This window comes from Zonotrichia albicollis, chromosome Z, assembly GCF_047830755.1.
Source record: "Zonotrichia albicollis isolate bZonAlb1 chromosome Z, bZonAlb1.hap1, whole genome shotgun sequence".
In the NCBI taxonomy this organism is placed as follows: Eukaryota; Metazoa; Chordata; class Aves; order Passeriformes; family Passerellidae; genus Zonotrichia; species Zonotrichia albicollis.
In genome coordinates, this window is record NC_133860.1 from 51,130,813 (window position 1) to 51,146,034 (window position 15,222).

At 37.1% G+C, this 15,222-nt stretch overlaps 1 protein-coding gene across 2 annotated transcripts in view; it reads left to right on the forward strand.

The window, feature by feature from the left end:
• Positions 1-13,345, forward strand: part of SH3GL2 (SH3 domain containing GRB2 like 2, endophilin A1) — an 89,463-nt gene extending 76,118 nt beyond the window's left edge. For both annotated transcript variants that reach the window (XM_074532371.1, XM_074532370.1), the window contains exons 4-9: positions 1,072-1,215; positions 3,110-3,243; positions 4,312-4,470; positions 5,874-5,977; positions 9,290-9,420; positions 11,859-13,345. In XM_074532371.1, the coding sequence (XP_074388472.1) occupies positions 1,072-1,215; positions 3,110-3,243; positions 4,312-4,470; positions 5,874-5,977; positions 9,290-9,420; positions 11,859-12,058 (872 nt within the window). In that variant the 3' untranslated portion in view covers positions 12,059-13,345. The remainder of the gene's footprint in view (positions 1-1,071; positions 1,216-3,109; positions 3,244-4,311; positions 4,471-5,873; positions 5,978-9,289; positions 9,421-11,858) is intronic.
• Positions 13,346-15,222: the final 1,877 nt, after the last annotated feature.

Here is a 15,222-nt window from a genome sequence, read left to right on the forward strand (position 1 = left end):
CTAAATGTTAAAAATACGTTGCCCTTTCATAGCTGGTTTTCAGGGAGACTTGCCTGAGTTTCCTTTGTGTGTTTCCATGTCTGTATCTGTGTGAACAGATACAAAGGCTGAAAAGTGAAACCTACTCCGCAACAAGATCTCTCTTTTGATATCCACTTTTAGCAATAAATATATGAAAAACATTTATTGACTCCAGTCTGCTAATATTTCATTTTGCTGAAGTGACTTGTGCAAGGCTGAGTTTTGTCCAATGAAATCGGCACGGAACAGTGTGAACTAATAATGTTTTGTTGACAGGAAAACTAATTTCAAGAGCACCTTACAAAGTCAAGTGCTTGCAAGGGGGAAGGTAGAATGGTAGAATTCATAGCTGCCCTCCAGTAGCACACATAGTAATGTAGATTAGGAACATGCTCTGAGTCTGCATTGCTGGCAGTAGGATTTAGCTGAAATAAAATGCAAGATGAAGTACAGCTGAAAACCATAATGAAGTAGGAATTTCCCTAAATCCCCATAAAAGGCAAAAAGTGTTGGAAAGATTGCTGCATATCATGTTTGGAGATATAGGCTTTCCTTAATGTTCTACAACCAAAAAACTTTCAAACATTTAAAAAATGGGGGGTGCCACAGTTTAATCTTCAGTGTAACTAGTCTGGACTTTTCCTTGAGGGTAAGGCTGGCTCAATCTGGTATCCATATGGTACCTAGGGATTTAAGATTAAGATTAATCTGGAGATATCGTAAAGATTTTCTTCTCTGTCACAGGTCAAACATGCTATTTTGGGAGTGTTCCTGGGCTTTCTTCTGTCCAAGTCATTTCAAGGGAAGCTTTGTCTTAAAAGTTCAGAACAGAAACTCCTCTGCCAGAAAAATAAAAACAGTATTGACCAAAAATATTTCATTCCTTTGCTCTAAAAATAATTTATGAAAAACAGGACTTAGTCCTGAACTTACATAGTATCTTTAAAATAGGTTTTAAGTTGCTCAGATAAACTTAAACACAAGAATGGATTTATGCCTGTGTAGGTAAATAGTCACATGTTTCTAACCTCTGTCTCTTGCCTTCTTCAGCTTCCAGAGCTAAACTCAGCATGATCAACACTATGTCAAAAATTCGAGGCCAGGAAAAGGGACCAGGCTATCCTCAGGCAGAAGCCTTGCTGGCAGATGCAATGCTGAAGTTTGGCCGAGAACTTGGTGAAGAATGCAACTTTGGTAACTTGTTTACTTCCCTTTCCATTATAATGCAATAAAAACGGTAGGAAAATTTCATACAGCTTTCATTATTAAAGGGCTGCACTCTTATAGAGGAAAAACATCTGCAAGAAGCATTTGAGTTCTGATTTTCTACAAGAAGCCTTAGAATTCTGCTTCATCCAGCTTTTCCTTTAAGGTTGGTCTAGGCCTGCTTTGAGTATCTTTTGAGGATTTCGACTAGAGAAACTTTTTGTATAAATGGAAGTCAAATTGTTTCCATTTTGACCCATGGACTTCAGCTCTCTGTCATAAATTGTGATACTTACTGTGGCTGTGTTGGATTGAAATATGTACATGTACGGAAATTCTATTGTTGTCTATGCATATATAGAACAAAGTGCTTTTGTCCTCAGAATCGTTAAACCAACTGTTACTGTCATCATTGCAGGCAAGGAATAAAAATGAATCGATTTTTAATAGGCTTTGGCCTCTTTTTCTGACCAAATTCCACATTTTAAGGCACTAATGAACACTCCTTATCTGTTTACTGCTTCTCCCTCCAATGAGTTTACAGCTGTCTGGGTTACAGATGTTAAACTGACTCTTAAAAATATGTTCTGCAGTAGAGTTCTGATTATAAAAAGATGACATTGCACAGCATACTTTGTCTTTCTGTCTTGTTTGTGTGGACTTCTCTGTGGCCATTTTTACATGACAACACACAGGACAGCACACCTTCAAACAGGACTGTGGAAATCCTCTTCTCTATTTGAACCATCATAAAATTGTTTTCCTGACAAAGACATACAGAATGGAAAAAGTACTTTCTTATTTGTTTTATGTAATTCAGTAGTAAGCTTGACAGATGCAGTTTGATTTGTGCTAAATACTACTGGTTTTTTTAATTGGTTGGCTCTCATTTATTAAATTTCAAACCATTTTTAAAAGGAAAATGAAGAACTAATATAATCTACTTCCTGAAACTTGCTTTATATTCTGTGACAACTGCATTACCATGCAGCAGAATAGATACAACAATTATTTTCACATTCCTAACTAATAGCAACTATTATGACTATTTGTCATTCTTTGTCCCCATCTGGAAAGCTCTCTCATTTTGCAGTGCATTGCTGGCATCTGCTGCTTGGGAAACAAAGCTTCTGATTTCTCACATATTTTGGTTTTCAGATCCATTATATTCTTTGAAAGTGGTTTTATTGTTTTTCTCCCTAACCTATACCTCAAACCAGGAAGTATGTTTGATCTTCTTGTTTTTCTTTTTACGGAGCAGAAGTAAAACAGAGTGGTAGTTTTTGTGGCCCTCAAGTTAGTGTAGGAGGAAATGTCAAAAGGCAGTTCGAGTTATTGAAGTTTATGATCTTCATACACCTACACTTGAGCGGTCTGTGTAGCAGACCTCTCAAGTGTAGTAGTAGTATGAAGCCTATAGTCTCATCAAATAACCTTGCAATAAAAAAAAAGGTGAAATTTTAAAGAATTCTTACATTTGGTACTGTCACCAGTCATACTGATAGAAATGGGGAGACCTAGACCCAAATTAAACTATTTTTTAATGCAGTGTGGTGATGATACCACCAAATAAATGCAATTCTGTTCTAGCATATTTATTTCAACAGAGTGGGGAATGAATGGACAGTAAGGGATGTGGAGGAACCTGTCTTGGCACATCATAAAACCACAAATTTAGCTGTATTACAAGGTGTGAACTCTGGTGGCTGCAGGAGTGTAAAATCTATGTTGCTCTTTCATGTAGTGCATCATCCTCTGTGTCTTTCCTAAATTTGAGACCGAAAATGAAATACTAACTGTAGTTGCCATGAAGTTTCCATGACTCAGTTTCATTCTACGATGATTTGAAATGAACTTATTTTGACTGAATCTTTTATTTCAGGACCAGCACTTGTTGACGTGGGAGAAGCTATGAAGGAGCTTTCTGAAGTCAAGGACTCTTTAGACATGGAAGTGAAGCAAAACTTCATTGATCCACTTCAGAATCTCCATGATAAAGATCTGAGAGAAATACAGGTATTGCCCTCAATGCAGCATTTGAATAATGCCAAGTGTGTGGACTGTCTATATGTTTAGAATTTTTGTTAGTTGTGTAGTTTAAAATGGGGCATTCAGGTTTGAAAATCACCTGATTTTTGTCTCTTTTGGCTTGAATTTTGCTTTCAATTCTGTATCTCTTGCTGGTGCATTAGAAAGGGAAAGATAAAAATTTGAACTTTTTTTGGTGGCAAAATTTTCAGTCTTATGCAGGCAAGAGCACAGTACTCTAATCTTGCCATTTGAAAGCTCATTTCACAAAATAGATGTACCGATGTTCACATGCCATTTTCTAGTGTATGGCAAATGCTTATCTGCATGAGTAGCTGCTCTTCTAGCTCAGTAAGGCTTTCATACTGTTAAATGTATGTGGATGAAAGATATCTTGGACTGTTTGATATCATTTAGAAAATGGGTAGTTATTATATTGCATGATAAATTGATTCTTCTGAGAGAAGGTAAACATCTCAAGTAATCATGGTCTGCTGGTAGCATTAACTTCTGGCCAGTTGAATATGGCAGCTGCTAAACAGGAGAACATGAACGTTACCTCAGATAACAGTCTAGGAAATCTTCAGTATAAGATAGCATTAAGATAATGTAGTGATCTAGTAGAAATTATAAAAATAAATCCTGTGTTGATTTGTTTATGAATGCTGTTACACAGACAAAACTGTAATAAGTTGGGCTTTTACAAGTATTGTCTCCTGAACATCTAGTGAAAAAACAGTGTACAGGTAATTCTCATCAGAGTTAAAAAGCAAGAAACCTGTGTATCTTTTATGGAGATGGCAATTGAAGTTGTCATTCTGTGTTGCCTTTTATTAGTCTTGGTCAGTCATTTAGGTTGCTGCTTCTTAACTGATATGTAAACCCACGTATTTCATTCTTCCGTATTTCTCTCCTCTGGGAAGGGGTCAGTAGACAACAAACAACGTATGTTTCCAAGTGTGCATGGACTACCTGCTTACAATGCAGTATCAGGAAAGTACATCTTGGGGAAGGTCCTTTATTGTCTGCTCGCATTTGTGTTTTTTGATTTTTTAGCATCACCTGAAGAAAATGGAGGGTCGACGCCTGGATTTTGATTACAAGAAAAAAAGACAGGGCAAGCTCCCTGATGAAGAACTTCGTCAAGCTCTGGAGAAATTTGATGAATCAAAAGAAATTGCTGAGTCAAGCATGTTTAACCTTCTGGAGATGGATGTGAGATAACCCTTGTTAATCTTTGACCAGAATCTTAGAAAGATAGTGGAGGCGCTTTTCTCCTTGTTGGACACAGGGAAAGGCTCAGAACCTATAGTAATGGTCAGCATGTTTTTGAAGGAACAATTTTTAGGTATTCTATAGATAACTGAGCTAGAGCATGTGAGTCCTCTGCAACATCATTGTGCTTTCTAAATGCAAAGCATTACTTACAAAACAGAAGTATCTTTCTTCTTAGAATTATGTAAATATAACTATTTATGTTTACTTGTGATTATAGGGTTGGAACCAAGACTTTTGCTTAAGTGTGTGGACTGATGAGAGGACTGTAAAATCAAAAATTATGAACTCATAACCCAATGGTCTCTGCTGTAATCAGATGCAATAGTGAATAGAAAACCCAAAGTCACTGTAACTGTTCATATCTGCAGAATATGTTTTGCTTATATATTGGTTCAGATTGAGCTTTTTCTCGGTTTATCTAATGTTCTATTTATAATTAATGTTGAAATTGTTAAATTTAGTGAGAAAAAACATCTCTATAACATGTCAGCTGGGGTCTGTCTTACAGAATATGTAGTAAAAGGAAATTAATTTTATGTATATCTGTTGATGTGAATTATTTGATTTACGTTCACACCTATTCTAACTCCTCATTTTGTTACCAGATTGCTGTAGACAAGCTATAACAAACCTGAAAATATTTGCATCTAAAAGTTAGTATTTCCATAGGAATTAAATATAACTACACTGAAAGGAAGGAAATATAACTTATTTGTAGTTTTAATCTTTGTAGTAACGTCCATACCCATGTGTGCAAATAGTGCTGACAAACATTCCTATTACCATTGCGGCGTTGTGCACTATGAAAACCACAAGCAATTGCACTGCCCACAAAGTGGGGATCTGGGTGTGTCTTCCCTTATGAAGTGGAATGCTCTCTGCCCTCAGTGCAATTATTCTGCATCCCAGAGTCTGTAGTAACTCTCTGTTTTGGTCTGCTTCACAGGTCAGAACACAATAGAAGCATGACCACCGTCCCTGTGGCTCTGTGCCCTTCAAAGGCAGGGAGGGAGAAGGTGTATTATACTCTCATTACAGTCTCATTTTTACTTTCATATTGTTTGCTGACTGTGGTAGGTCTGTAGGCTGCTGTTCATGCAAGTCAGTCATGGAGAGATGATGAGCAGAGAAGAGTTGCAGTTACCATTCCAGATCAGGTCATAATCAGATGTGGTAAAGAATAAAGACTAATATGTAAATATTTACTGCCAACTGCAAAGATGAATCAAGGTTTTAGAGAGATAAGTTGAACTACCTTTGCAGTGGACAGTGTCTTTATTCTCTATTGCCTGAGCTTTTAGCATTCACCTAAGATCTGATGTTTCAATGTCAATCCTCAGATTGAACAAGTGAGCCAGCTTTCCGCTCTCGTGCAAGCCCAGCTGGAGTACCACAAGCAGGCCACACAGATCCTACAGCGAGTTACTTCTAAACTGGAAGATAGGTAATGCACTTTTTGTATGTTTCTTGAATAGTCTGTTTGTTTTACAGAGATAAAAAACCTATGACTAGAATGCAATGCTGTTATCCTTCTCAATTGGTCTTGCTCTTTAATGAAATCAATGACTATTTTGTTAGATGATTGCAAGCTGATATTCAAATGTTTTGGAGATGCATCTACTTCTGAGTTCAGGAAAGCACCTCAGCTCAGTAAAGCTATCAAACATGAGTTAACTGAAAGTTTTTATAAATATTGAACTCAATGACACTCGCAGCTTTGGATTCCTTACGGTTTGTGCATGTATTTGCAAAGTGTGCTGATTCTGAAAGAAGATGTTAAAAATTGATTTTGCAGAAGAGTATCTTGTTGCATTCTTATCTACCTGAAGGTATTCCTGAGCCAGTAGTGAGACCCTCATTATTAACAACTTTATATAATATTCCTCCTATCATCAGATCAAACTTGATACAGGACTTGAGCAATCTCTTCCATCCCCATTTGTATAACTGCATATGCTATCAGAATTCCTACAACATCTTTTTTTAAGAGTCTCATCATTTTTACTTTAGAATTTTTGTTTCCATCAAAACAAATTTATTAGCTTCTCACACACACATCCTTCTTAAAAGAAATTTAACATTCAGGGAAGATTTCTCTACTAATATGGTTCTGGCAAACTCCTAGAAAAAGCTGGATATAATTCCCAAGAGGAAATAATGTTCACGTACTCTGCAAAGGCAGCTGTTTTCTGATGTCATTAGTATAGATCAAGTTGCTAATACTGCCGGGTCTGTCAGTATTAATTTTCTCAGAGCATGCATCCTGAAAACCTCATTCACTTCTGAGTCTAAAAGTCTTTGTGACTAGGAGCAGCACTTGTTTTGGTGGGTAGGCTGTCATGCTGACTGTTCATGGATACAGTTTGCAGTGCTGTCTAAACAGCTAACAGAACAATTTTTAGCACTTGCAAAAGAGAACTGCAATTCACTTTCTTTATAGAAGCATTAAAAATTCCTCAGGGACAGGTGTTTTATCTGGTAGTCCATACATTATGCCATTAACTGAATGCAACTGTATTGTAGACATGCCATATATGTCTACAATAGATTTCTCTTCCTGTACCAATTCGGGCGATCCTTTGCCATTTTTAAATTTCTGCTAACTGGTCAGTACTAAGTTTCAGCTGTGAATGATTTTATCTTTGCGAGGACCTCTCATCAGAATGTTATGGTAATTCAGTTGAACTAAACATTTTGCATCCCTAATTGTAAAGAGGCTGCTGGCTAAATCATACTTTGTCCACACCTCTGGACACAAATTGAACTCTGTGATGTGTTACTATCCGAACTACTAGTCTTTCCCTGCTGGTGATAGGCAGGTAGCAACTAATGCATAACCCCTGGAGTTTGGTTGTGGGTTTTTGTTTTTTGTTTTGTTTTGTTTTGTTTTGTTTTGTTTTGTTTTGTTTTGACTATACAGGCCAGAAAATAAATCATTATTTACTTTTAAGCTGAGCAAATTTGTTGCTGTTCACTGTCAGTGATGTCTACAGCACATACTGCCCATTTTCTAGGTACTCTTTGAAAGAGTGAATGGAACCTGCTTATGCTGGCTCCTGGCATGGACAACTTCTAATAAATACCAAGACTGTCATGCGCAACATAGTCACAAAAGAATGTTTTAAAAGTATGAGATAGACTGCAAAAACTATTAAAAATTTAAAAATGCACTTATCTTCTATTTTTTCTTGGCCTTTTAGATTAGACTTCAAGATTTCCTTCAGGAAGTATAAGTGAAAGAATTTCATTTCTTTTCTACACATTAGTAGGAAGGCATAAATATCCTTACAATGCCATGATTCCAGGAACTGGGAAATATTAGGAGCTTGGCAAACTTTGGGAAATTTTCAGTAAAATTAATAAAAACTAGAAGGCCAGCAAAGGCTATTTAAAACTCTCTTTTTCACCAAGTGTAATGAGGATGCATTTTTCCCAACACAGTATCATGACACAGCAGCTGGGAAGCAATAAATACCTTGGAGGTATTTATTTTCTTAAGAAACATGGCTCATGCTGAGCTTTTGGGTAATTTTTAGCAAATCACTAGAACTGTCACCTTATAGTTCATAATCTGAAAAAAATGGTGTTTCATGAAAGCATTAAGTGTAACAGAACTAATTTAAGTATTTCTTAAAAATTTTACTGTTGTGAATTTTGCTAATGAGTGAAACAAAACAAAGGCTTTTTATTTATTTTGACCACTTCAATTATTTAAGTGGGTTTGTTTGTTTGTTTGTTTTGGGGAGGGGGGGTTGGTTTTTTTGTTTGGTTGGTTTTTTGTTTGTTTTTTTTTTTGTGATGGTTTTTGGTTGGTTTGGTTTTTTTTTTTTTGCTTATGGGTTTGGTTTTTTAATGTGAAAGAAAAGCACTCTCTAGGAACTGACTAACATTGGTATTTTGGATGGTGAGGAAAACGTCGTTATAGGGATCAAAAGTCAGTTAGTTAGATGAAGATCTTTGCAATAGATAAATCAAAATGTGCTACCAGCAGCAAATCTAGGGCAGATATAGAAAATGTTAGTAAAATCAACTTGTCTTGTAAGTACTTATGAAGTGTTCTTTCATATGTGGAATTAGAAATACATGTGGTAGTTGTTCTGCATAAGCTGCTCTGATTCTGTTCATCCCTTCCCTAGATTTTACCCTGGAATCTATAAATAGACTCTCTCCTAGAAATTCTAGATTTCTCAATTAGAAGAAACAGTTGAAATTAACGATAAATAAATGGTTATTTTGAGAGCAGGGAAGAGTGGACTTTTGTCGCTTTGTGAAACAAGTATGCCAAACTGCAAATTAACCAAGTCTGCAGCTGAAGTCAGTACATTCCCACAGAGTCTTCTTACAAAATTACAAGAGTTGGCATCAATCAACTGAATAAATAATGCTTGCAACGATTAGAAACAAAAAGTCATGCTAAAAATGGGGACAGGGATGTTTGTCTAGCCCTTCTCTAAGCATTGATAGTCATGTAACAAGGTTTTCTTTGTTATGAGTGCTTTGTTTTTGTTAGGCAAGAGGAAGATAGACAAATTGCTAGGTTTCTAAAAGGAATGAAGAATTAACAACTTCACAGCACAGTCATATTGGCTGGTTTTGGTAATTTAAACTACTGTTGTAAACAAAAAAAACCCACTCCAAATGACTCAGCTTGTTTACTATGGATGAGAATTTCAGCCTTGGAAATAAAGGTATTTGGTGCATCTCGTCTGCTAACAAGATATTAACTCTTGACATTTAACCTTGATTGCTTTGGCAGAATAAAAGAGGCATCATCTCAGCCCAGGCGAGAGTACCAGCCCAAACCCCGTATGAGCCTGGATTTCTCGACTGGTGACAATACACAGCACAATGGAGGGATATCCCATGCCACCACACCCAAACCATCAGGTAATGGCAGAGCTTTGTGTCCATGCACAAGTTGCATGCTTTGTTCTGGAGATTAGTTTTTCCATGAGGGAAAATGAGAATGGGGATAGTATATAGAGGAGAGATGTTTGAACTGTTGTTTCTTTGGGAAGTGTTCATATCCTCAGGCAGGAGAAAAGAGATTGGTTATCCACTGCTTTAAATGTGTCTTTTGGTCAAAAATTTATTTTGTCCTAGAAGATTACCCTGAAATACAGATCTTTACAAAATAGGCATTTAGAAAACCAAAATAACAATTGAAAGTTTTCCGTGAAAATGCAGAAACCTAAAGCCAGCTGGACCTTCATTACCATATCCTGCTTTTTAAAATCAGGTATTATAACACAATGAACCTGAAAGTAAAAATAACTGAAAAGAAAAACTATGCTATATGAGCTATTTGCTTTGTCCAAGTAGGAGCAGAATAAGCAAGATTAACCATTAGTATGAGTGTACATAATTACTAGCTTAAAGAATGGTTTATTTAATACCAGCCATACCACAGAAGTCTTATTATTTGTTTCTTACACAATAATGATCTGTTATCCCATGGTATGGTGAGGGCTGGCCTCTGTCCAGACCCTGATTTTTGTTTGTAGTTTTAATCTTTGTAGTAATTATAGTTTAGTAATTCCAGTTTACCTCAGTGACAATTGCTATCACATTCCACCTTGCAAGTGTAGATGTTTTTCACTAGATCTTTAGTCAGGATTTCCTTTCTTTCCATCACATCGTGATGAGAATGTTTGATTTTCTCCCACATATAGACAGGAAGAGTATCTCCATTTAGCTCTGACAACCTGAAATAATCTTACACAGCCTTGCAAACTCCTAACAATCTCCTCACTGTGCTAACAAGAAGGATATAATAGAGATTCCTTGTGCATGAGTGCGGCTTGAGCCTTGCATGCTAAAGCTCTCATCATTCCACCAGTAATTTTCCTCTTTACTTCTTTTTCATAGTCTCATAAACACTTGTCTGTGCTATGCCAGAGCAGACTGATGTTCATGTATCTTTCCAGCATTTATATTTCCCTCTTCAGAGGGCAGTATTTAACAGTTTCTTCAGTAGGGCTTTTGTTTGGAAGTGTATGCAGGTTTCAGAGGTACACCTTCTTTGAAAATTCTTGAATATATGTTTAGAGTGATTAATTTAAAGATTTTATTTGCTATTTCTTCTAAATTTCAGCTGGTAGCAATGAGGAGACCAAACATGCTTACTCTAAGGCTTGTTGATGTCAGCACAGTAGTCTTCATGACAAAGAAACCAAATACACTCTGAGCATTATGTAAAGAAAAGAAAATAAGATTTCACTATAGAATTTAATAAATTAGGTCTGGTATTTGAAAAACTTGTTCTATTCAGATCCATAGAAGTGGAAAAGTTTTGTTATAAAATAACTCAAGCATGGGCCTTCTAACCAGAGTGAGTGTTCGAAACAAATATGCAGAATGTTTTAGTCTGAAATTTACTAATCTTAAAGCCAATATTCATGAAAAAGTAGAATATATATTCTTAGAACTATCATTGTGGCAAAGTGGCATGTGTTGATTCATTTAGGCCACTGAAAGTACATGAACTTTTACTATGGAAATTCAGGTGGGGATATGATTTCTTACAATTTAGTGCTGCTAAATCTGAAGTATTTTGACCAGTAACAATTTTGGATCTGGTAGGCTTGGAGCTATAGAGACTTCAGGGGGAGGGAAGAGGGAGTATATTTGCTAATTTCATAGTGAAAGTCCAATCAAATTAATGACTTATAATAATATCCATTAGCTATCCCTAAGTGTTTATGGTTAGATGTTCCTGAATTAGCATATTAGAAAGCTCTCAATTTCAAACTTTTTCTGAATCTATCCTGATGGCCCTGCAATAAAGTGTTTTGTGGGAATGGAGAATAAAAATCTTTGGAAGTGTGATACTAAAACTAAGAGGATTAGCAGCAGTGGTATAGCTGTACCAGTGAAATTTCCAAATAAAGAGTTGTATTTTCACTACCATTTTAGGCTACCACTTACACTGCTTACCTGACATAAACAGACAAAACATCTCTTTGCCAGTAAAGCTGGAAATATGTTAAAGCTTTTTCCTAATTTTTGTGTTTTATTAACAAATAAAAATTGGGTTCCAAATTGATCATGGTTGTGCTTTCAGGTCTGGGCTTGACTATAGCTTGATTTTTTTGGGATTCTCAGACTTCTGCCAGCAGGCACTTAGAGTAACTGAAGGCTGTCAGAAGCTAATAGTTGTCTTCTAACAAAGAGTGGCAGTCCAAATATAGGTATTATCGAAGAGCTGTCATCAGAATATTAGTGAGAACAGAAACAGCAAAATCTGTCATAGGTACAGTAGTAAAATGGGTGCTCTTAAGTGTTGAGATTTTTAAGCATGTTGTTTCTGTGTTTCTTCTCCTTAGGTGCTCACATGGATCAGCCATGCTGCCGAGCTCTGTATGACTTCGAACCAGAGAATGAAGGGGAGTTGGGATTTAAAGAGGGTGATATTATTACCCTCACTAACCAGATTGATGAAAACTGGTACGAGGGGATGCTTCATGGCCAGTCAGGTTTCTTCCCCATCAATTATGTCGATATTCTAGTTCCATTACCCAATTAGGAATGCTGATCTACCACCTCTGACACAGATAGCTGTGTCAGTACCACTGCTTTCAAAATGCTGCTTCTTACACCTTACAAGTGCAAACTGCAGTGGTTAGAGTTACCGATTCCTAATGAGCATCTTTGGTTTACGTGTTGTCATACTATGTGGTGGTGATGCGTTGTATCTTCTGAGCCAGCATAGCGTGGATTAGTTTATTGACTGTGCTGGCCTGGTAGTAACCAGAGCCATTAGTGAGATGAAATGGGGAAGATGGTGGCAAGCAAAGCAGGTAATTCATAGTGAAGTAGCAGGAAGTGAAGGTGGTGTTGGGAAGATAATGCCTATCACCACTGTATTACTTTTTCAGTCTTAGTTCTCTATAAAAAGAGTGAAAAGTTCTTGCCATTCCATCTTTCCCTTCCTAATGATACAGTTCACACAGGTCTAACATTGCCTAACCAGAACTGTATCTTCCAACCAAACTTGGCTGGCTGTTCCCACAGAGAGAGCATAAGTGTAGATCCTCTGGTTTCTCAGAAAGTGAACCACTGTACTGTGTGTCCTGCTGCTCTCTGCTAAGTTTTATATTCTTAATTATAGTTAAAAGGCCTATTTCCCTCCAGAGGTAAACTGTAAGCTATCAAATGGGGATTCCTGTAGTAGAAATGTTGGACCACAAACCACCTGAATTTGCCCTTCAGGAACTTTTAGCATGCTCACCAAAATGCCAGTAAATGGGCAAGATGGGGAATAAAACTGGCATTTATTTAATGTTTCTTGTCAAGTCTTGGCACAAAACCTTGCTGCTTAAGCACCAGATATCCTTTGTAAACTCATTCACTGAGGAATACAGTAACCAACCAAACACAACCCTCATTTCATTTGTTTCTGTCTGCCATGTGTTCTTTGAACATCATTTGTGCATACTCTCTCCTCAATGAGGACAAAATAAAACATGTTATTTTTCTGTTGAGCAATTGAAGACATGTGGCTGTATGTATAAAAACATTTCCCATCTGTTTAGTTGGTTCTCCTGTGTTCCTCCTTCCTGCACTTGGTGTGTACAGTGCTGTGCCTAGCTTCTTGGCATTCTTTTGGTAACAGTTGCAGAAGTTCTGTTAGTTTAGTTATCCAGAGTTCTATTTATCTAAATTGTACAGACTCTATCAGAGGTTTAATGTGCTGCTTCAAATGTGCCACTTCAGTACTGGATGATGTGAAATGAAGACAATTCCCTACTGCTTAGTGTTTAAACTATATCATGGAAAGTATTGTTATTTCAAATAAATGCTGAGAGAATAACTAGAATGATGTTGTTGTGGATTATTGCTTTGTTGCTTTAAAATCTGCTTTGATAACTTCAGCTAACAAGAATTTTATTTTAGATGTATTTCTCATTTCCTGCAAATGTGGAATATCTTTCCTTTTTTTGGCATTATCATTTAACTTCAGTCAAATAAATCTCATACACATAATGGCCTTTATAAGCAGGATGAACTTAACAGTGACCACATTAAATTAGTCTCTCAATGACTAGCATGCAGTCTTGTAGATACAAGTTATTGCTTATTTTGCCTGGCACCCACAATGCTAATGAAGCTTAAAGAACTTGGTAACTTATAATTTATTTATGGTTTAAGTAAAAACAGAGGTATTGTTACAAGCAAGGCGAACTTGACTTGGAGAAAACTAATTTAAACCAATTCAAGTGTTTTTGTGCAGTGAGAACAAAAAGACTCACTTTTGCTAGCCCAGCTCCCAAGTTCAGACTCACTCCTGACTCTCCCCACCAGCTGCTCACTGGAATGGGTACTTGTAGGTGTACAGAATGTCCATAAAAGCTCCATTCTGCTGCTTCTCCCTCCTCATTTTTTCTCCCTTCTCAGTGGTGAGTCAAGGACAGAACTCATTGTGAATATCTGCTAGCGTTTCACAGATTGTCTTCACCTCATTGTTCTTCAGCCTTGGTGTCCCTCTGCTAAGAGTGTTTTTCGCTCTTGTTTTCCCCCTCTTCTGCACTCTGTCATATGATCACGTCCCAGTGCATGTGGACAGAGACTGACAGAGTAGCAGTCTTTCAGATGTGGCACCTCATTCAAGGCTCAGTTCAAGGCCAGGCTGGACAGGGGTCTGAGCAAACACATGTAATTGAAGATGCACATTGCAGGGGTCTTGGGCTAGGTGACATTTTGCAGTGCCTTCCAACCCAAACTACTAAAAAAATATAGATACAGATAAAATTCCTCTAACTTTTTGTTTCAGTTCAGTCCTAAATCCTTTAGCTGGCCTCTAAGGAAGTTTCTGCCAGTGACTGGAAGAAATCTGTTTCAAACTCAATGGGCTTGAAACTTTTTTACAATTGCATTAATTGTGCCATACTACAGTTACTGTTAGTTAGTATTACTATAAACAGTTACAGAATTAATAACTATGTTAGTTACCAAGGCCTAGCAGTCACAAGTACTGCACTGTCATACCTCTGTTTTGACACATTAAAATTCTGTAGCATTTCTGGAGAGTATGCTACCACAAGGCAACAACCTCAGAGATAAATTTACATGATTTAGAGCAAAAGGGTGGTTGGCATGCAGTGCTGCCTCACCCTGCTGAGGGGCCCTGGTTTTTTAAGTGTAGGGAATGGTAATGTCTTTCAACAAATGGGACCAGAAGGATTGTCCAAAATAGTCATCATGATGACATGGGCCTAGTCTTGACATGTTGCAGAATTCTTGTCACTATCTTATTGCTCTGTTCTGCGTCTCCTGCAGGTAATACCTAAAAATGCTTTATTCCTGAGGTGGTAGGATCAAAATCTGACTTGGCTAAGAGAGGAATTACCAGGGTTGACAAAAGTTTTTGTTTAAACATTCAGTGCTAGGATAAAGAGAGTGATCCAGAAAAAAGCAGGAGGATGTTTGCTTTTGCACAACAGGTAGTTCAAAGCTTTGCCTGTGGAGCTATGTGACTCCTTCATTCTAGAATCACATAAGATATTATGATGATGGATTAAATATTTTTTCTCTGGGAGGCTTACAGCTCCTGTCATCCTGCTTCCTTAGGTGTATATTTTCAGAAATATTGTAAGAATATGACATGGGTTCCTAGTTACCAAACTTGGCTACAGAACCGCTTGTCACAGAGGAAATTAGGAAGCCTGCCAGCACTGAGATATCAACTGC